This window comes from Stomoxys calcitrans, chromosome 1 (assembly GCF_963082655.1).
Source record: "Stomoxys calcitrans chromosome 1, idStoCalc2.1, whole genome shotgun sequence".
In the NCBI taxonomy this organism is placed as follows: Eukaryota; Metazoa; Arthropoda; class Insecta; order Diptera; family Muscidae; genus Stomoxys; species Stomoxys calcitrans.
This window is the reverse complement of record NC_081552.1, coordinates 116,716,867-116,739,324: the sequence shown is the minus strand read 5'-3', so window position 1 is coordinate 116,739,324 and position 22,458 is coordinate 116,716,867. Positions and strand designations below refer to the sequence as shown.

The 22,458-nt window shown below is 38.4% G+C and overlaps 1 protein-coding gene across 1 annotated transcript in view; it reads left to right on the top strand.

The window, feature by feature from the left end:
- Positions 1-22,458, top strand: part of LOC106091523 (cAMP-dependent protein kinase catalytic subunit 3) — a 332,719-nt gene that overhangs the window by 198,485 nt on the left and 111,776 nt on the right. The window contains exons 4-6 of the mRNA XM_059361107.1: positions 4,532-4,641; positions 4,733-4,978; positions 5,127-5,308. Coding sequence (XP_059217090.1) covers positions 4,532-4,641; positions 4,733-4,978; positions 5,127-5,308 — 538 coding nt within the window. The remainder of the gene's footprint in view (positions 1-4,531; positions 4,642-4,732; positions 4,979-5,126; positions 5,309-22,458) is intronic.

Genomic DNA, 22,458 nt, shown 5'->3' with positions numbered 1-22,458 from the left:
ATATGCCTCAAAAACCTTTAAAAAGGGAAGAAGCATCAAGTCTACCATCGAACAAGAATTAACAGCCATACATTGGGCTATTACTCGCTAAAGGCCATATGTTTACGGAACACATTTCATTGTTCGAAGTGAGCATAGACCATTATCTTATGAAAAAACCAAGTTCGAAACTAGTATGAGTTTAAGTATGTTAAGTTAAGAGTATGACTTCACTGTAGAATATCTTAGGGGCAAGAACAATTATATAGCTGACGTGTTATCATGCATTACAATTGAAAATTTTAAAGACATGAACATATACACAAATTGTGTTCTCAGGATAGTTACAAGATCTATGAATAACAAGTAAAACCGTGCTAAGTTCGGCCGGGCCGAATCTTATATACCCTCCACCATGGATCGCATTTGTCGAGTTCTTTTCCCGGCATCTCTTCTTAGGCAAAACAGGATATAAGAAAAGATTTGCACTGCTATTAGAGCGATATCAAGATATGGTCCGGTTTGGACCACAATTAAATTATATGTTGGAGACCTGTGTAAAATGTCAGCCAATACGAATAAGAATTGCGCCCTTTGTGAGCTCAAAAAGTAAAATAGAGAGATCGATTTATATGGGAGCTGCATCGGGCTATGGACCGATTCAGACCATAATAAACACGTATGTTGATGGTAATGAAAGAATCCGTCGTACACAATTTCAGGCAAATCGGATAATAATTGCGACCTCTAGAGGCTCAAGAAGTCAAGATCCCAGATCGGTTTATATGGCACCTATATCAGGTTATGAACCGACTTGTACTTTATTTGACATAGTTGTTGAAAGGAACAATAAAAAACGTCTTGCGAAATTTCAGCCAAATCGAATAGGAACTGCGCCCTTAAGAAGCTCAAGAAGTCAACTCCCCAGATCTGTTTATATGACAGCTATATCAGGTTATGAACCGATTTGAACCATATTTGCCACAGTTGTTGGATATCATAACAAAATACTACGTGCCAAAATTCATTCAAATCGGATAGGAATTGGGCCCTCTAGAAGCTCAAGAAGTCAAAATCCAAGATCGGTTTATATGGCAGCTATATCAGGTTATGGACCGATTTGAACCAAACTTGGCACAGTTGTTGGAAATCGTAACAAAACACGTCTTGCGAAATTTCATTCCAATCGGATAAGAATTGCGCACTCTAGAGGCTCAAGAAGTCAAGACCAAAGATCGGTTTATATGACAGCTATATCAGGTTATAAACCAATTTGAACCATAGTTGGCACAGTTGTTGGATATAATAACGAAACACGTTGTGCAATATTTCATTCCAATCGGATAAGAATTGCGCCTTCTAGAGGCTCAAGAAGTCAAGACCCAAGATCGGTTTATATGGCAGCTATATCTGGTTATGGACCGATTTGAACCATACTTGGCACAGTTGTTGGATATCATAACAAAACACTTCGTGCAAAATTTCATCCCAATCGGATAAGAATTGCGCACTCTAGAGGCTCAAGAAATCAAGACTCAAGATCGGTTTATATGGCAGCTATATCAAAACATGGACCGATATGGCCCATTTACAATACCAACCGACCTACGCTAATAAGAAGTATTTGTGCAAAATTTCAAGCGACTAGCTTTACTCCTTCGGAAGTTAGCGTGCTTTCGACAGACAGACGGACGGACGGACAGACGGACGGACGGACAGACAGACGGACGGACAGTCGGACGGACGGACGGACGGACGGACAGACGGGCGGACGGACGGACAGACGGACAGTCGGACGGACGGACGGACAGACGGACGGACGGACGGACAGACGGACGGACATGGCTAGATCGACATAAAATTTCACGACGATCAAGAATATATATACTTTATGGGGTCTCAGACGAATATTTCGAGTAGTTACAATCAGAATGACGAAATTAGTATACCCCCCATCTTATGGTGGAGGGTATAAAAAAGGAGTAAATAAAGCAGTACAGAAAGTCTTGAATAAGCATCATCAAACGAATGATAGTAAGCCCTGTATATATGTACCATTAAACCATACTGACGTCGGAAAACATTATAAATTGAACAAGTAAAAGCGTGCTAAGTTCGGCCGGGCCGAATCCTATATACCCTCCACCATGGATCGCATTTGTCGTGTCCTTTTTCCGGCATCTCTTCTTAGGCAAAAAGGATATAAGAAAAGAGTTGCTCTGCTATTAAAACGATATCAAGATATGGTCCGGTTCGGACCACAATTAAATTATATGTTGGAGACCTGTGTAAAATTTCAGCCAATTCGTATAAGAATTGCGCCCATTGGGGCTCACGAAGTAAAATAGAGAGAACGATTTATATAGGATCTGTATCGGGCTATTGTCCGATTCAGACCATAATAAACACGTTTGTTGATGGTCATGAGAGGATCCGTCGTACAAAATTTCAGGCATATCGGATAATAATTGCGACCTCTAGGGGTCAAGAAGTCAAGATCCCAGATCGGTTTATATGGCAGCTATATCAGGTTATGAACCGATTTGAACCTTATTTGATACAGTTATTGAAAGTAAAAATAAAATACGTCATGCAAAATTTCATTCAAATCGGATAAGAATTGTGCCCTCTAGAGGCTCAAGAAGTCAAGACCCAAGATCGGTTTATATGGCAGCTATATCAGGTTATGGGCGGATTCTAACCATACTTGGCACACTTGTTGGGTATCATAACAAAACACGTCGTGCGAAATTCCATTCCAATCAGATAAGAATTGCGCACGCTAGAGGCTCAAGAAGTCAAGACCCAAGATCGGTTTATATGGCAGCTATATCAGGTTATGAACGGATTTAAACCATACTTGGCACAGTTGTTGGATATCATAAGAAAACACGTCGTGCAAAATTTCATCCCAATGGGATAAGAAATGCGCACTCTAGAGGCTCAATAAGTCAAGACCCAAGATCGGTTTATATGGCAGCTATATCAAAACATGGAGCGATATGGCCCATTTACAATACCAACCGACCTACACTAATAATAAGTATTTGTGCAAAATTTCAAATGGCTAGCTTTACTCCTTCGGAAGTTAGCGTGCTTTCGACAGACAGACGGACGGACGGACGGACGGACGGACGGACATGGCTAGATCGACATAAAATGTCGCGACGATCAAGAATATGTATACTTTATGGGGTCTCAGACGAATATTTCGAGTAGTTACAAACAGAATGACGAAATTAGTATACCCCCCATCTTATGGTGGAGGGTATAAAAATACTTCTGGACGATGTTAAAAGGCCTATGTTTCAATAACATATATACTAATCAATGATTTATTTATCAATGGGAAATTCGACTTAGGACAATTTTTCCCAAGGCTCGAAGAAGTGGCCGGTAAACAAAACATTGACAAGATACAAGTGGCACCTAGTGAGAACATTTTTCATCTAGAAAATCATGTAACATGGATGGATCAAAGCTAGAGGACAGAGTGGGCCTGAGGTTCCACATTAAGAACCCAGTGATTGAGATCTGTTTTAGATTGCCTGACCATAATACTGTTCTGCTGGCAGAGATCCGAGCGATCACGGAATGTGTGAGGTGGTGTGGTGTTAACGCGGGAACGTCGAGTGTGAACATCTTTGTGGACAGTAAATTGGCTAGCAGGGGAATAACAACCAAGACGGTGCCGGGCCATAGCGGAATAAGGGGAAATGAAAAAGCAGACGAATTGGCAGTGAAGGCCAGAGGACTGCCATCAATAAACTTCGTTAGCCCGAAGCTTTTCGGGTCGACGCCGTAAAAGTTAAGGGCGTGGGCTGCAAAGGCGTATTAGACACTGTGGAAAAGCGAAGTGGTCGATAGGACGACAAAAATCCTATAGGGAAATCCAGAAGACGAAGTTATTACTGAATGGAAGTAAGAAGGAGGTCAGTATAGCTTTCGTTTTCATACCATGACACATAGGACTACGAGCTCACTTATGCAAAATCGGTGTGGCAAATGATAGCATGTGAAGGGCGTGTGGGGGTTAGATGGTGAGACGTTGGAGCATTTCCTATGTCAGACAGACATCGGCACTTAAGAGGTGACACAATACTAGATATGAACTAACTTAAGGGTGTGGCTTCGAAAACAATTAGAGATTTTGTAGACTAAATGATATAGTAAAAAAAATTTCAGAGATCCTCGTCCAATATCCTCAATATTTGTGAACACATCGATTATGACATTGTCGGATTAATATTTCGATATAAATTTGCCATCTTAGTCGAATATAGTATCTCACTAACCTAACCCTTACGCAGCGGAGCGTGCTCGTTTGAATGATGCCTTATTAGTCGATTCTGCAATATGGCTGATTATAGAACTGGGAAGCTCATTCTATAACTTGAGTATATGGAAGTTTCAGGCTTCAGGCTGAAATTATGGATAAATAGACATTTGCATATTTCAAAAGGCACTTGTATGTCTGTATTTTAACAAAAAAAAAAAAAATACCGATTTACTTTTAAAATAATCTCCCATACTATTTTTCTTAATTTTTCAGAGAATGGTCCACCAAAGATTATTGCTGTTTGTATATGATTTTTGAGTACGTTTGTGGTGGAGAACTCTTCACATATTTAAGAAATGCCGGTAGATTTAATAGGCCCACATGTAAGTCGTCAATTCTCACCAAATAGGGTGTGAGCCATTCAAATTACACCAAAACAAATGCATTTTATTTTCGTTTCTTCTAAATATTTAGCAACCTTCTATGCAGCTGAAATAGTGTTGGCCTTAGAATATTTACATTCATTGCAAATAGTGTACAGAGATCTGAAGCCAGAAAATTTACTCATTAATCGTGATGGGCATCTGAAGATCACAGACTTTGGTTTTGCCAAAAAGCTAAGAGATCGTACCTGGACACTGTGTGGTACACCGGAATATTTGGCACCTGAAATTATACAGTCCAAGGGACACAACAAAGCTGTGGATTGGTGGGCTTTGGGTAGGTGGTGCTATGCTTTCTGATAATTTGTGTTCAATAAGAATTTATTCTATTTATATATAAAAAAGTTTAAATGAATCCATTTTTAATGCATTTTTCCTTTCTTTTCGTCTTTTTCGTTTGTTTATTTTGATAATTGTGTTTTTAGGCATTCTGATTTATGAGATGCTCGTCGGCTACCCGCCATTCTACGATGAAAATCCATTTGGTATCTATGAAAAGATTCTGAGTGGCAAAATAGAGTGGCCTCGTCACATAGATCCCTCAGCAAAAGACTTAGTTAAGAAATTGTTAACAAATGATCGTACAAAGCGCTTGGGCAACATGAAGGTCAGTACGGAAACAAACATTTATTTTTCAATCATGTAGTCAGAGCTTACAATACGGCGTGAATTCTAATGTTTCTGGTTTACATATGAAACATTTTCCGTTAATTTGCTATTACATTTATTTATTTATCTGTTTATGTTTTTTTACCCTCCACCATAGGATGGGTGGTATACTAATTTCGTCATTCTGTTTGCAACTACTCGAAATATTCGTCTGAGACCCCATAAAGTATATATATTCTTGATCGTCGCGACATTTTATGTCGATCTAGCCATGTCCGTCCGTCTGTCTGTCGAAAGCACGCTAACTTCCGAAGGAGTAAGTAGCCGCTTGAAATTTTGCACAAATACTTCTTATTAGTATAGTTCGGTTGGTATCGTAAATGGGGCATATCGGTCCATGTTTTGATATAGCTGCCATATAAACCGATCTTGGATCTTGAGTTCTTGAGCCTCTAGAGTACGCAATTCCCATCCGATTGAAATGAAATTTTGCTCGACGTGTTTTGTTGTGATATCCAACAATTGTGCCAAGTATGGTTCAAATCGACCTATAACCTGATATAGCTGTCATATAAACCGATCTTGGGTCTTGACTTCTTGAGCCTCTAGAGTGCGCAATTTTTATCCGATTGGAATGAAATTTTGTACGACGTGTTTTGTTATTATATCCAACAGTTGTGGCAACTAGGGTTCAAATCGGTTCATAACCTGATATAGCTGTCATATAAACCGATCTTGGGTCTTGACTTCTTGAGCCTCTAGAGTGCGCAGTTCTTATCCGATTGGAATGAAATTTTGCACAACGTGTTATGATATCCAAAAACTGTGCCATGTAAGGTTGAAATCGGCTCATAATCTGATATAGCTGCCATATAAACCGATCTTGGGTCTTGATTTCTTGAGCCTCTAGAGTGCCCAATTCTTATCTGATTGGAATGAAATTTTGTACGACATCTTTTGTTATTATATCCAACAACTGTTCTGAGTATGGTTCAAATCGGTCCATAACCTGATATAGCTGTCATATAAACCGATCTTGGGTCTTGACTTCTTGAGCCTCTAGAGTGTGCAATTCTTATCCGATTGGAATGAAATTTTGCTCAACGTGTTTTGTTATGATATCCAACAACTGTGTCAAGTAAGGTTCAAATCAGTTCATAACCTGATATAGCTATCATATAAACAGATCAGGGGACTTGACTTCTTGAGCTTCTAGAGGGCGCAATTCCTATCCGATTTGGCTGAAATTTTGCATGACGTATTTTATTCTTACTTTCAACAACTGTGTCAAATAAGTTTCAAATCGGTTCATAGCCCGATATAGCTGCCATATAAACCGATCTTGGATCTTGACTTCTTGAGCCTCTAGAGTGCGCACTTCTTATCCGATTGAAATGAAATTTTGCACGACGTGTTTTGTTATTATATCCAACAACTGTGCCAAGTAAGGTTCAAATCGGTTCATAACCTGATATAGATAAACCGATCTTGGGTCTTGACTTCTTGAGCCTCTAGAGTGTGCAATTCTTATCCGATTGGAATGAAATTTTGCTCAACGTGTTTTGTTATTATATCCAACAACTGTGCCAAGTATGGTTCAAATCGGTCCATAACCTGATATAGCTGTCATATAAACCGATCTTGGGTCTTGACTTCTTGAGCCTCTAGAGGGCACAATTCTTATCCGATTTGAATGAATTTTTGCACGAAGTATTTCGTTATGATATCCAACAACTATGCCAAGTATGGTTGAAATCGGTCCATAACCTGATATAGCTGTCATATAAACAGATCTGGGGATTTGACTTCTTGAGCTTCTAGAGGGCGCAATTCCTATCCGATTTGGCTGAAATTTTGCATGACGTATTTTATTTTTACTTTCAACAACTGTGTCAAATAAGGTTCAAATCGGTTCATAACCTGATATAGCTGCTATATAAACCGATCTGGGATCTTGACTTCTTGACCATTAGAGGTCGCAATTATTATCCGATATGCCTGAAATTTTGTACGACGGATCCTCTCATGACCATCAACAAACGTGTTTATTATGGTCTGAATCGGTCTATAGCCCGATACAGATCCCATATAAATCGTTCTCTCTATTTTACTTCGTGAGCCCCAATGGGCGCAATTCTTATACGAATTGGCTGAAATTTTACACAGGTCTCCAACATATAATTTAATTGTGGTCCGAACCGGACCATATCATTATATCGTTTTAATAGCAGAGAAACTCTTTTTTTATATCCTTTTTTGCCTAAGAAGAGATGCCGGGAAAAGAACTCGACAAATGCGATCCATGGTGGAGGGTATATAAGATTCGGCCCGGCCGAACTTAGCACGCTTTTACTTGTTTTTAAATAAAACCGTTAGTATCTAAGAAGGAATCTTTAGTTAGTTTGAGAAAGGAAAATACAAATCATTATTGGCGCCCAACAGCCCCTTTAGAGGAATCCCCGCTGTAAAAGTAACGCTCGACGTGAGGTCAAACGTAATAATATGCTTTAAAAAAAGAACAATGCTAAACCGATTTCTTTGAAATTTTCACAGATTGTGGGGAATGATCCGGAAGGAGCAATAGGTTATATAATTTTTTGAAATCGCACCGGACCCTCCCCCTTGCACCAAAAGTATCACACAAAAATAAAAGTGGACAGATCGGGACAATATGGAATTTAAATGAAAGGTGTACAAGAGTAGAGTTCGAATTTCATATAAAAGATTGGGTGCAAGTAACTCGGAGGCCGCCCCGACCAAAAAACCCTTTAAGTAGGTTTATTGGACGATAATGACAATATGGGGCTCGAATAAAAGGTTCTCGGGAGTACATTACGAATGTGGTCAGGAAGGAGGTATGGGCTATATAATTTGTTGATATTGGAAGGGGGGCGGAGCCTGCCCAATTACCCCAAATACGCCACCAAACTCAAAAAAACCGATAAGAAAAATATGGGTATCAAATGAAAGATATTGGAGAGTAGAATATGAATATGGTATAATAACTTAGGATCAAGTATCCAAGGAGTCACCCAACCTCAAAACCTGGTACAAACAGACATATTGGGCGTGCATATCAATATAGGACTCAAATGAAAGGTTTACGGGAGTAGACTACGAATATGACATAAAAAATTGAGGTTCAAGTAATTGATGGTCGCCCCATTCCCGATAAGCCCCCCAAACTCAAATGAAAAGCATTTGAGAGCAGATTATGAGAATGACTTTAAACTTCGTGTCCAAGAATCTAGGTAGTGCTTTACCTCCTAAAATCGCCTCCAATAGATTATTTGATCCATTAAAACAGTGGGGAATCAAGTGATAAATTTTTTTGAGTAGAGTGCGTCATTAAAGTTTTGCTCAAGTGGCCGACGAAGTATGGCGCACAATCCTCATATGGGCGCCCTCCATCAAACAGCTTTATACACCAATCATGACTGTTGATATCAAAACATTTCCTAACCCTGCTTTAAACCTCAACTTCAGAGGTCACTTTAGTGTGAGATAATCATATCTCAAGTTTCGATAAGTTTAGTTTTATGGCTACTGTGAAGAAGTATTCCAGGAGGCCTGACACTTGTGTTGCAGCTACCAACCAATAAAGTTGAATTTTCGTTCATATATTTGCTTTTAGATTAACCTTGTGATCATCTGGTCATTTAAGGCGTAATTCGCCTCCTTTTCTGCATACAATTTCGTTTATATTCCGACACTTGAATTTGGGAGAATATGTGATTTGAACAACTGATGTTAATTTCTTTGGGAAACCAACTTCTTCAGCCAGCATTTGTACAAAGTATCCTACGGATAATTACATGGTCCTATCGAACCGGATTTAGATATCCAAAAGTTGAACGTCATCGAAATCATCAGCAAATTCCCTTTTGAGCCATTTCCGAAAGCAGAAAAAGGTACGTCTTGCTGTCCGAAAGAAATCCAAACTTAATTCGTTGAAGGAAGATGCTGTTAATATTTTCACAAATGCGCATGGCAAAATCACACGAAATTTTTGCTTAAAAAATAAAGAAGACGAAAGTTCTAAAGAACAAAATTTTATAAAATAAAAGTACGCAGGAAACATTTTCTATTTCCCTCTTGTATGTATGGTTCAAATCGACCTATAACCTGATATAGCTGTCATATAAACCGATCTTGGGTCTTGACTTCTTGAGCCTCTAGAGTGCGCAATTTTTATCCGATTGGAATGAAATTTTGTACGACGTGTTTTGTTATTATATCCAACAGTTGTGGCAACTAGGGTTCAAATCGGTTCATAACCTGATATAGCTGTCATATAAACCGATCTTGGGTCTTGACTTCTTGAGCCTCTAGAGTGCGCAGTTCTTATCCGATTGGAATGAAATTTTGCACAACGTGTTATGATATCCAAAAACTGTGCCATGTAAGGTTGAAATCGGCTCATAATCTGATATAGCTGCCATATAAACCGATCTTGGGTCTTGATTTCTTGAGCCTCTAGAGTGCCCAATTCTTATCTGATTGGAATGAAATTTTGTACGACATCTTTTGTTATTATATCCAACAACTGTTCTGAGTATGGTTCAAATCGGTCCATAACCTGATATAGCTGTCATATAAACCGATCTTGGGTCTTGACTTCTTGAGCCTCTAGAGTGTGCAATTCTTATCCGATTGGAATGAAATTTTGCTCAACGTGTTTTGTTATGATATCCAACAACTGTGTCAAGTAAGGTTCAAATCAGTTCATAACCTGATATAGCTATCATATAAACAGATCAGGGGACTTGACTTCTTGAGCTTCTAGAGGGCGCAATTCCTATCCGATTTGGCTGAAATTTTGCATGACGTATTTTATTCTTACTTTCAACAACTGTGTCAAATAAGTTTCAAATCGGTTCATAGCCCGATATAGCTGCCATATAAACCGATCTTGGATCTTGACTTCTTGAGCCTCTAGAGTGCGCACTTCTTATCCGATTGAAATGAAATTTTGCACGACGTGTTTTGTTATTATATCCAACAACTGTGCCAAGTAAGGTTCAAATCGGTTCATAACCTGATATAGATAAACCGATCTTGGGTCTTGACTTCTTGAGCCTCTAGAGTGTGCAATTCTTATCCGATTGGAATGAAATTTTGCTCAACGTGTTTTGTTATTATATCCAACAACTGTGCCAAGTATGGTTCAAATCGGTCCATAACCTGATATAGCTGTCATATAAACCGATCTTGGGTCTTGACTTCTTGAGCCTCTAGAGGGCACAATTCTTATCCGATTTGAATGAATTTTTGCACGAAGTATTTCGTTATGATATCCAACAACTATGCCAAGTATGGTTGAAATCGGTCCATAACCTGATATAGCTGTCATATAAACAGATCTGGGGATTTGACTTCTTGAGCTTCTAGAGGGCGCAATTCCTATCCGATTTGGCTGAAATTTTGCATGACGTATTTTATTTTTACTTTCAACAACTGTGTCAAATAAGGTTCAAATCGGTTCATAACCTGATATAGCTGCTATATAAACCGATCTGGGATCTTGACTTCTTGACCATTAGAGGTCGCAATTATTATCCGATATGCCTGAAATTTTGTACGACGGATCCTCTCATGACCATCAACAAACGTGTTTATTATGGTCTGAATCGGTCTATAGCCCGATACAGATCCCATATAAATCGTTCTCTCTATTTTACTTCGTGAGCCCCAATGGGCGCAATTCTTATACGAATTGGCTGAAATTTTACACAGGTCTCCAACATATAATTTAATTGTGGTCCGAACCGGACCATATCATTATATCGTTTTAATAGCAGAGAAACTCTTTTTTTATATCCTTTTTTGCCTAAGAGGAGATGCCGGGAAAAGAACTCGACAAATGCGATCCATGGTGGAGGGTATATAAGATTCGGCCCGGCCGAACTTAGCACGCTTTTACTTGTTTTTAAATAAAACCGTTAGTATCTAAGAAGGAATCTTTAGTTAGTTTGAGAAAGGAAAATACAAATCATTATTGGCGCCCAACAGCCCCTTTAGAGGAATCCCCGCTGTAAAAGTAACGCTCGACGTGAGGTCAAACGTAATAATATGCTTTAAAAAAAAGAACAATGCTAAACCGATTTCTTTGAAATTTTCACAGATTGTGGGGAATGATCCGGAAGGAGCAATAGGTTATATAATTTTTTGAAATCGCACCGGACCCTCCCCCTTGCACCAAAAGTATCACACAAAAATAAAAGTGGACAGATCGGGACAATATGGAATTTAAATGAAAGGTGTACAAGAGTAGAGTTCGAATTTCATATAAAAGATTGGGTGCAAGTAACTCGGAGGCCGCCCCGACCAAAAAACCCTCTAAGTAGGTTTATTGGACGATAATGACAATATGGGGCTCGAATAAAAGGTTCTCGGGAGTACATTACGAATGTGGTCAGGAAGGAGGTATGGGCTATATAATTTGTTGATATTGGAAGGGGGCGGAGCCTGCCCAATTACCCCAAATACGCCACCAAACTCAAAAAAACCGATAAGAAAAATATGGGTATCAAATGAAAGATATTGGAGAGTAGAATATGAATATGGTATAATAACTTAGGATCAAGTATCCAAGGAGTCACCCAACCTCAAAACCTGGTACAAACAGACATATTGGGCGTGCATATCAATATAGGACTCAAATGAAAGGTTTACGGGAGTAGACTACGAATATGACATAAAAAATTGAGGTTCAAGTAATTGATGGTCGCCCCATTCCCGATAAGCCCCCCAAACTCAAATGAAAAGCATTTGAGAGCAGATTATGAGAATGACTTTAAACTTCGTGTCCAAGAATCTAGGTAGTGCTTTACCTCCTAAAATCGCCTCCAATAGATTATTTGATCCATTAAAACAGTGGGGAATCAAGTGATAAATTTTTTTGAGTAGAGTGCGTCATTAAAGTTTTGCTCAAGTGGCCGACGAAGTATGGCGCACAATCCTCATATGGGCGCCCTCCATCAAACAGCTTTATACACCAATCATGACTGTTGATATCAAAACATTTCCTAACCCTGCTTTAAACCTCAACTTCAGAGGTCACTTTAGTGTGAGATAATCATATCTCAAGTTTCGATAAGTTTAGTTTTATGGCTACTGTGAAGAAGTATTCCAGGAGGCCTGACACTTGTGTTGCAGCTACCAACCAATAAAGTTGAATTTTCGTTCATATATTTGCTTTTAGATTAACCTTGTGATCATCTGGTCATTTAAGGCGTAATTCGCCTCCTTTTCTGCATACAATTTCGTTTATATTCCGACACTTGAATTTGGGAGAATATGTGATTTGAACAACTGATGTTAATTTCTTTGGGAAACCAACTTCTTCAGCCAGCATTTGTACAAAGTATCCTACGGATAATTACATGGTCCTATCGAACCGGATTTAGATATCCAAAAGTTGAACGTCATCGAAATCATCAGCAAATTCCCTTTTGAGCCATTTCCGAAAGCAGAAAAAGGTACGTCTTGCTGTCCGAAAGAAATCCAAACTTAATTCGTTGAAGGAAGATGCTGTTAATATTTTCACAAATGCGCATGGCAAAATCACACGAAATTTTTGCTTAAAAAATAAAGAAGACGAAAGTTCTAAAGAACAAAATTTTATAAAATAAAAGTACGCAGGAAACATTTTCTATTTCCCTCTTGTGGATGTGCAATAATTAATTGACTGCCAAAACCTAATAAGGTTTTTTGTTGTTTGAAAAGACAGAGTTGTGGGTACCCACTCTTTTATTTCTTCTTTTATTTCCCAATTCTCCTCGAGAAATAACTATTTGTTGAAAAGCATATATAAATATGTGGCTTATGTACGTATGATCTTACACATATATTATTGGGTTGCCCAAAAAGTAATTGCGGATTTTTTAAAAGAACTGAAATGAACTTTAATCAAATATACTTTTTTACACTTTTTTTCTAAAGCAAGCTAAAAGTAACAGCTGATAACTGACAGAAGAAAGAATCCAATTACAGAGTCACAAGCTGTGAAAAAATTTGTCAACGCCGACTATATGAAAAATCCGCAATTACTTTTTGGGCTACCCAATACATAGACGATCTTTGTCTCACAGCACTGCTGATTCCGTTTCTTTATTTCTCATTGTAAGTATCCCCTTCTTATTTGGTGTCATATTCCTTACTTACACCTTTTGTACTCTCTGTGCGAAAACGACCCAACATCAGGCGATACCGTCATGAGTAACAGAGGTCAGAGAGTTACAGATACATAGTTCTCTTATATGGAATTTCCCCTCAAAATGACATTAAGAGTCTAAACAAGTAAAAGCGTGCTAAGTTCGGCCGGGCCGAATCTTATATACCCTCCACCCTGGATCGCATTTGTCGAGTTCTTTTCCCGGCATCTCTTCTTAGGCAAAAAAGGATATAAGAAAAGATTTGCTCTACTATTAGAGCGATCTGAAGATATGATCCGGTTTGGACCACAATTAAATTATGTGTTGGAGACCTGTGTAAAATGTCAGCCAATTCGAATAAGAATTGCGCCCTTTGGGGGCTCAATATATGGGAGCTGCAACGGGCTATAGACCGATTCAGACCATAATAAATACGTATGTTGATGAGGCAAATCGGATAATAATTGCGACCTCTAGAGGCTCAAGAAGATCCCAGATCCAGACCCCAGATCGGTTTATATGACAGCTATATCAGGTTATGAACCAATTTGAACCATACTTAGCACAGTTGTTAGATATCATGGCAAAACACGTCGTGCAAAAATTCATTCAAATCGGATAAGAATAGCGACCTCTAGAGGCTCAAGAAGTCAAGACCCAAGATCAGTTTATATGACAGCTATATAAGGTTATGGACCGATTTGAACCATACTTGACACAGTTTTTGGATATCATAACAAAACACGTTGTGCAAAATTTCATTCCAATCGGATAAGAATTGTGCACTCTAGAGGCTCAAGAAGTCAAGACCCAAGATCGGTTTGTATGGCAGCTATATCAGGTTATAGACCGATTTGAACCATACCTGACACAGTTGTTGGATATCATAACAAAACACGTCGTGCAAAATTTAATTCCAATCGGATAAGAATTGCGCACTCTAGAGGCTCAAGAAGTCAAGACCCCAGATCGGTTTATATGGCAGCTATATCAGGTTATGAACCGATTTAAACCATACTTGGCACAGTTGTTGGATATCATAGCAAAACACGTCGTGCAAAATTTCATTCCAATCGGATAAGAATTGTGCACTCTAGAGGCTCAAGAAGTCAAGACCCCAGATCGGTTTGTATGGCAGCTATATCAGGTTATAGACCGATTTGAACCATACTTGACACAGTTGTTGGATATCATAACAAAACACGTCGTGCAAAATTTAATTCCAATCGGATAAGAATTGCGCACTCTAGAGGCTCAACAAGTCAAGACCCAAGATCGGTTTATATGGCAGCTATATCAAAACATGGACCGATATGGCCCATTTACAATACCAACCGACCTACACTAATAAGAAGTATATGTGCAAAATTTCAAGCGGCTAGCTTTACTCCTTCGGAAGTTAGCGTGCTTTCGACAGACAGACGGACGGACGGACGGACAGACGGACGGACATGGCTATATCGACATAAAATTTCACGACGATCAAGAATATATATACTTTATGGGGTCTCAGACGAATATTTCGAGTAGTTACAATCAGAATGACGAAATTAGTATACCCCCCATCTAATGGTGGAGGGTATAAAAATGGTATACACCACAGCACTCTAAGCAAGCAAGCGACAACTTCTCCTCCAGAGAGAGCGTATGCCAGTTCCCAATACTTGGTTTGCGTGGAGCACACATGTTTACTATTCTCGTCGACTCCTCTCAATTCTGCATAGACAACAAGAGGGAAAATAAGAATTTATAACATCTTTATGTCATCGGGGTTTACCATTGGTCACTTATTTCACCTACTACACACTCATTCGCCAAAATAGCAACGTGGTCGAACTGTAGTTATTAAATCAAGGCATTGCGGATAAAACGCTGATTGATGGGTATAATTTGATGTAAATATTAGAAAGTGAAGCAAAGTTTAATGTAAGTATTGTCACCCGAGAAAACTCTCACGGAATTTGGATAAGTTTTAAACTAATTGATAATTCTGAGAACGAAGTTGCTACGACAAAAAAAAAAGGCAGAATTCCGTTTACTACATAGTGTAGGAGAACGAAAAAAATCTGATTCGTTGAACAGAAACTTGGGAAAAGTTTAACCGAACCGGTCATTTGTGCAAAGTTTCCCATTCAATGACATAGAGATACGGGAAGATTATTTTTTTACAACAATCCCAATGCAGTTCATATTTGGTGAATTCTGTTAATACGGCATTTGAAGACCTCGGCAATATTCAGAATTCTCGAAACATCTTTAAGGATTTGATTGACATGTGAATGAATGAATGAATCCGGCATTTCCTAAGTTTTCGAATGCGAATTTTCCGAACCTATCGAATCGTTAGGTGATAACGTGGAATTCAGGACAATATAAAAGGTCTCTGTAAACGGTGTGTTTTCACTTGCAATTTTTGCCTGCACTGAACTTTATACCAAATCCGGAGTTTATAGCGGATTCACATTTCAAGATTGTTTCAAAGTTCTTAACGGTAAAAGTGTGTTTTGCGAATTGGTTGGAAAGATTGATTAGCCTCGAAGTTTTTAGTTTCAGGCTCTTGAATTTCTACATCAACATCATATTATGGTACTTTGGTGTATTGATCATTTTTTCCGGATGAATTTGTGTATGTTATGATGTTGAGGAAATCGCAATCCTTTGTCTGATAAAACATTTCTGGCATGTTCATTTTAACCTACTGGAGTCTAAATCCGCGAAGAAGACTGTAAGGTGTGGATGTTACTGATCAAATAGAACGAGTGGAGGAGAAATATTTAACCTTTTTGACCCTTGTTAATAATTTTTTTAAGTCTTCTAATGGAGACTTTGTTCGATTGGTGTGGGTATATTTTTCTGATATTGAGGAGATTTTGTCTCCGCGAAGTGGAGAGCAGGAAACGTAAATACATGAGTTGCCTTTATTTGGTTACTTTTCCAGCTCGGTGACAGCCGAATAGCCGCACAGATTTCGGGATTAAATGGATCCATTTTTGGACGATCTCAGACGATTTGCGATCTGTGCATCAGTTCGCCAATAAATTCGGAGGTATATATAAACACATGGGTGATTGTACTTCCTCAGCTCACTTCTTCATTACCCATATTTACTGCTAACGACGTTATGTTTTCCCATATTCCAAATATTCGCTTGGCGGATCCCGAATTCTACCAAACATCTTACATCGATATTTTGATCGATGCAGATTTGATCCCACAGGTGATGCTGGTTTGCCGGTCTCTTAAGGCACAGGAGATGGTGTTCGGTTGGATTTTGACAGGCCCAATTCACTCCGAGAACATAGCCTCCTTTCTAACATCCGTTTCTTATTTCAACGGAATTGCATTGGATGAGCAGATAGCGAAATTTTTTTGAGGTGGAAGACCTTCCTAAAACGAAGTTTATGTCTGAAGCCGACATATTTTGTGAGATGTTATTCACAAAAACAACTACCAGAGATCCTACTGGACGATAAATTGTGGCCTTACCGTTCAAGGAGGAATTTCAGAAGACATTACTTTTGGGTCATTCCAGGAAGAATGCAATGGCTCATTATTTTCAAAATGAGAATCGTATTCTTCGATCTCCTGGTATGAAGATCCAATATGGCAAAGTTGTCAGAGAGTATTTGCTTCTAGGTCATATGAATGAGGTTCCGCATAATTTTTCAGAAAATGTGACGGCTACTATCTGCCTTACCATGCAATTATCCGTCCTGAAAGCGATGCTACCAAACTCCGTAAAATTCGACTGCCAATGGAATCAGCATAAATGACGTCTTTTATTGTGGCCCGTCTTTGAAGCTCGATCAGAAAATGTGACGGCTACTATCTGCCTTACCATGCAATTATCCGTCCTGAAAGCGATGCTACCAAACTCCGTAAAATTCGACTGCCAATGGAATCAGCATAAATGACGTCTTTTATTGTGGCCCGTCTTTGAAGCTCGATTTGACCAGTCTCCTCCTTTAGTGGCTTTTCTACAGATAGTTTTCAATTGCGATATTGAAAAAACGCATCACCAGAATGCATTACTTCGAAACACACTCCATTCTAAAGAATCATTCATCGAGAAGATTCATAAACGGAGTTGCGCGAGTACGAATTACAGACTGTTACTTTTGGTTTGAACTGCGCTCCGTACCTTACAACAGTTGGCGTCTGATGTAAGGGACAAATTTCCCTTAGCCTATCATGTCCTTATGTCATCTATGTACGTGGATGATGTTCTGGCTGGATGTCACGATGTTACATCCGCAATTTAGGTGCAAGGACAATTGACGTCTGCTTTGGAATACGCAGGATTTTCGTTTCGGAAATGGACGTCCAATTCCGCGAAATTTCTTCAGTCGATTCTTAAAGAATATTTGCTCAACGAGGATTTCCTTCAGTTCGACAATAGCAGCATTGCTAAAACCTTGGGGATGAGATGGAGCGCCAAGGATGATTTCTTTTATTTCCATGCACAGGCTATCAAGTCATCCGATATTACTACCAAAAAGCACATTCTATCCGAGATATCCAAGCTTTTTGATCCCGCTGGTTGGTTATGTCCGTAGATTGTACTTGCAAAGCTTCTCATGCGAGACACTTGGTCTACCAAAATTGACTGGGTTAATCCGACATAAGTCGATTTATTAACAAACTGACTGATTTTCTTAGGTGTGATTGAGAATATTCATATTCCTCGTTGGGTTTAGTATAAAACCAAATGTGATGTGCAGTTGCAGGGCTTTTGCGACGCATCTGAGAAGGCGTATGCAGCGGCTATATATCTTCGATCTCCACTGCCTAATGGAGATGTTAATATCCATATGCTTACGGCGAAATCTAGAGTATCTTTTCTGAAGACCATTTCAATCCCCAGGCTCAGAAAGCTTGATGGAAGTCTTCCCCGTTCCGAACATTAGAATGATCAGTTGGACAGATTCCATAATTGTCTTGGCTTGGTTGAGAAAACCAGCATTTTCTTGGAAGACCTTCGTGTCCAATCATGTCACCAGGATTTCCGAAATTGTAAGCGTGGATAATTGGTTTCATGTTGAATCCAAATCAAATCCAGCTGACATATCTTCGTGAGATGCATACCCTGACGAAATAGCACAGAAAGAGTTGTGGTGGTCAGGCCCAGCATGACTGCGATATCCATCAAGTTTATGGCCCATTTCTGTTCTAATTTCTATTGATGACACTATTTTCCAGAAAGAAGGATTTTGTCTAATTTCTCCTACTTCTCCAAATATGAGGTTTTGCTTTCTCGTTTCTCCGACTTCGGAAGAGCTGTGCGAGTATTGTCATACGTCTATAGATTCCTTGCCAGAGTTCAAATCGCAAATAGATTGTCAAATTCTGTTCATTTGCAAATAGACGATATGGAGAATACGAAGAATTGTCTAATTATATTGGCATAGAGACAGATGTATCCAAATGAATATCGAAGTCTCACTAGGAAGGAGTTAATTACGACCGATCGATCAAGTTAACTTTCGAAACTTAATCATTTCTTTAACGCTAAAGGACTCATGAGGATCTGTAGTAGGATTGCTGAGTCCGAAAGTCTGACATACTGTAAGCAGTATCCGATTATTTTGCCTTACAATTTCTCCAGGCTGCTTACTTGGGGGAAACAATCTTATGATTAGTATGCTATGACTCCAATATTGGGTCCCCAGAGCAAAGAACTTGAGGAAATCCACTATCCATAACTGCAAAATTTGCCTCATTTCGAAACATAAATTAGAAAAATGATTAATGTGCACACTCCCTCCTGAACGTACTACGTACGTAGATTAATCACGAACACACAGAAGGATATGTATGCATTTTCCTTTGCTTGGCGACTCGAGCAATTCATTTGGAGGTGACCACTACTCTTTCTACTCCGGCGTTTTTAGCGGCATTTCACCGTTTCATTTCCCGTAGGGGATGCCTTAAAGCATTTTTTTCCAATAACGGCAGAAACTTTGTTGGCGCTTCTGTCCGAAAATCCTAATGATATGTTGGCCCTAACTTCTGAGCACTTGCTGACAGGTGGTCGCCTGCCTACAGTATATGAGTTGTCTGAAACCGAAACCAACCTAATAATACTAACCGATGGCGGAGAGTGAAAGCTCTAAGTCAACAGTTCAGCATCAGATGGAAACATGAATATCTCTAAGGAGATGTGTAAACGTGTGAATTGGCAAACTCCTCAGAAGAATATTGACGTTAGCTCTATGGTTGTCATCCGTGATGCCTGTTTACCTCCTAACGAATGGAGATTGAGAAGAATATTGAAGGAATATCCAATAAAAGACAAGTTAGTTAGAGTTGCAGATATTTTGACTGCTAAGGGAGTAATCACGCGCCCAACTATAAAAATCGTACTTCTTCCTCCTTGTTAAATTCATATAATACCTCCTTATACTTCTAGAATACCTTCAGAAAAAATCAGAGTTATTAAATCCCGCCACACCAAATTCAAATATTCTTGCAAGATATGCAAAGGATCCCATGGTTTGTGCTATTGTCAAAAATTCCTAAAGAGAGCTGTCTTCAAGTAGTAATTTCCAACAACTACTGCCCAAACTGCCTTGCCCATAATCATTCATCCGGACTCTGCTTCTCATCACTAGGATGCAAACATCGACAACGCTTTTTCCGACTGCTGCTGTAGAAATCTTGAACAGAAATAAACGCCGTCACGCAAGGGTAATAATAGATTAGTGTGCATCAATAAGCAAGATTTTTAACCGACTAGTTGAAGACCTCAATTTAACTAAGACTTCCCTTGGTGAGGAATTGATATACTCAGTCAAAATCCGTTCGCGACAAATTCCACACACATCACTGGAAGCAATAATGACGGTCAACAATCGTATATCGATGGATACTCCGAAGAAGTCTCTGTCAGCATCTATCATATCCACGATTACGAATATGGCATTGGCAGACCCCCACTTCCATAAAAGCGGTCCCACCGCAATGGTTTTTGGCGCAGGTCTTTACTCAAAAGTCAGTCAACCTGGTCTAGTACCTAGCAACTCCGGACTTCCTGTAGCCTTAAATACAATGTTGGGATGGGTATTACCAGGATCTTGCACATCATCGATCGAACCCCTTAACTTAACCAACGAAACCATAAAAATGTAATATTTCCGAAACCAACATTAGATTTCTTGAATTGTTTAACTTTAAAATTTCAGCCAGTAGATGGCGCTAATTTGGCGAAGCCAACATGAACAGAGAGAGGGCAGAGTGGTCAAGATTAATTATACAGCATTTACATTTGTTATGAAAACCTATCGGTCCTTTGAATAAAGAAACATAAAATATAGGAATTTCGTTGTAATTGTTTGCAGTATTATTTTTTAACTTTCCCATCCAAGATGGTGTTTAAAGCAGTTTAAGTGGCAATCTTTGCCATAGAAAAAAATAGATATATATACAAAAAATTTCTATAGAAAAAGAATTTTGGAAAAAAATCTTATTAGTTAAATTAGAAAAAAATCTTATTGTTGTCAAAAGTTTAGAGTAAGAATAATATTTTTTGCGTAGTGAAAATGAAGGCGCAGCGATGTGGTTGTTGGTCGATTACTTTGTTTGTGTGTTCCATATAGGCTCAAAAACTGCTGAACCGATTTTCCACCCAATCCCCAAAATCCGCCAATACGGATTTTTAAACCAATAACTACAAAATGGGAATTAAATGAAAGCTATTTGAGAGTAGAAAACGAGTCTGATATACAATTGTTGGACAAAGTGTTTCGTGGGTCACCCCACCCCCAAAAACCCCTCAAATCGGACATATTTACCGACCATTGCAATATGGATCTTAAATGGAAGGTAAAGCTTGGGAGTAGATCACGAAATTTAGTTTCACTTTTGGGACCGAGTCTTTGGAGGTCAACCACACCCCAAGAAGGACTTTTACTGACAATTGCAATGTGGGCTTTAAATAAGAGGTATTTAAGTGTAGAAATCCACAGGAAATTTGAAATTTATTTTTAACTGAAACTTGGCAGAAATTTCCAAATTGAAAGTATTCCTCTCTAACATATCATTATCGGGCGCAGGAGAGCGGGCCGGGCATAGCTAGTCTATTTATATATACATATATATATATATATATATATATATATATATATATATATATATATATATATATATATATATAAATATATATATATATATATATATATATATATATATATATATATATATATATATATATATATATATATATATATATATACATATATATATATATATATATATATATATATATATTTATATATATATATATATATATATATATATATATATATATATATATATATATATATATATATATATATATATATATATACGTGTGTGTTTGTTTGTACGTTTCTTTAAATTTTCAATAATCATTTAGAGACAATTACCACATGTCGATCAATGTTATAGGCGTTAGGCCACTCCAATCGGCCTGTTTTCAATTTGATTTGTAGAAGCCAACATGAAAAGAGAGTGAGCAGAGTGCTCAAAATTGATCTGACAATTTATCTTTGTTATGACAACCTATTAGTACTTTGAATAAAGAAAAAATTAAAAATTTAGGAATTTACTTGAGGTATTACTTTTTAACTTTCCCACCCTACGACGGGCCTCTTTAACTTCCCCACCCTAAGACGGGCCTTAACAGTAAGTGTTTTAAGTTGCTCACGTGCCAATCTTTGCCATAGATAAAAATAGATATAAATACAATAAATTTCAATAGCAAAAAGAATTTTGGAAAAAAATATTATTGGTCTAAATGTTGTCAAACTTTAGAGTAAGAATAAGAAACATATTTTTCTCGAGGTGTAAATGAAGGCGCAACGAAGAGGACCGGGCGCAGCTATCGATATATATAAATGAATTTGTGTTTGTTTGTTTGTGGGTATGTAAATTTGTATAGAACCAAAAACTGCTAAACCGATTTCTTTGAAATTTCCAAAGATTGTGGGAGTGGTCCGGAAGGAGCAAAAAGGTA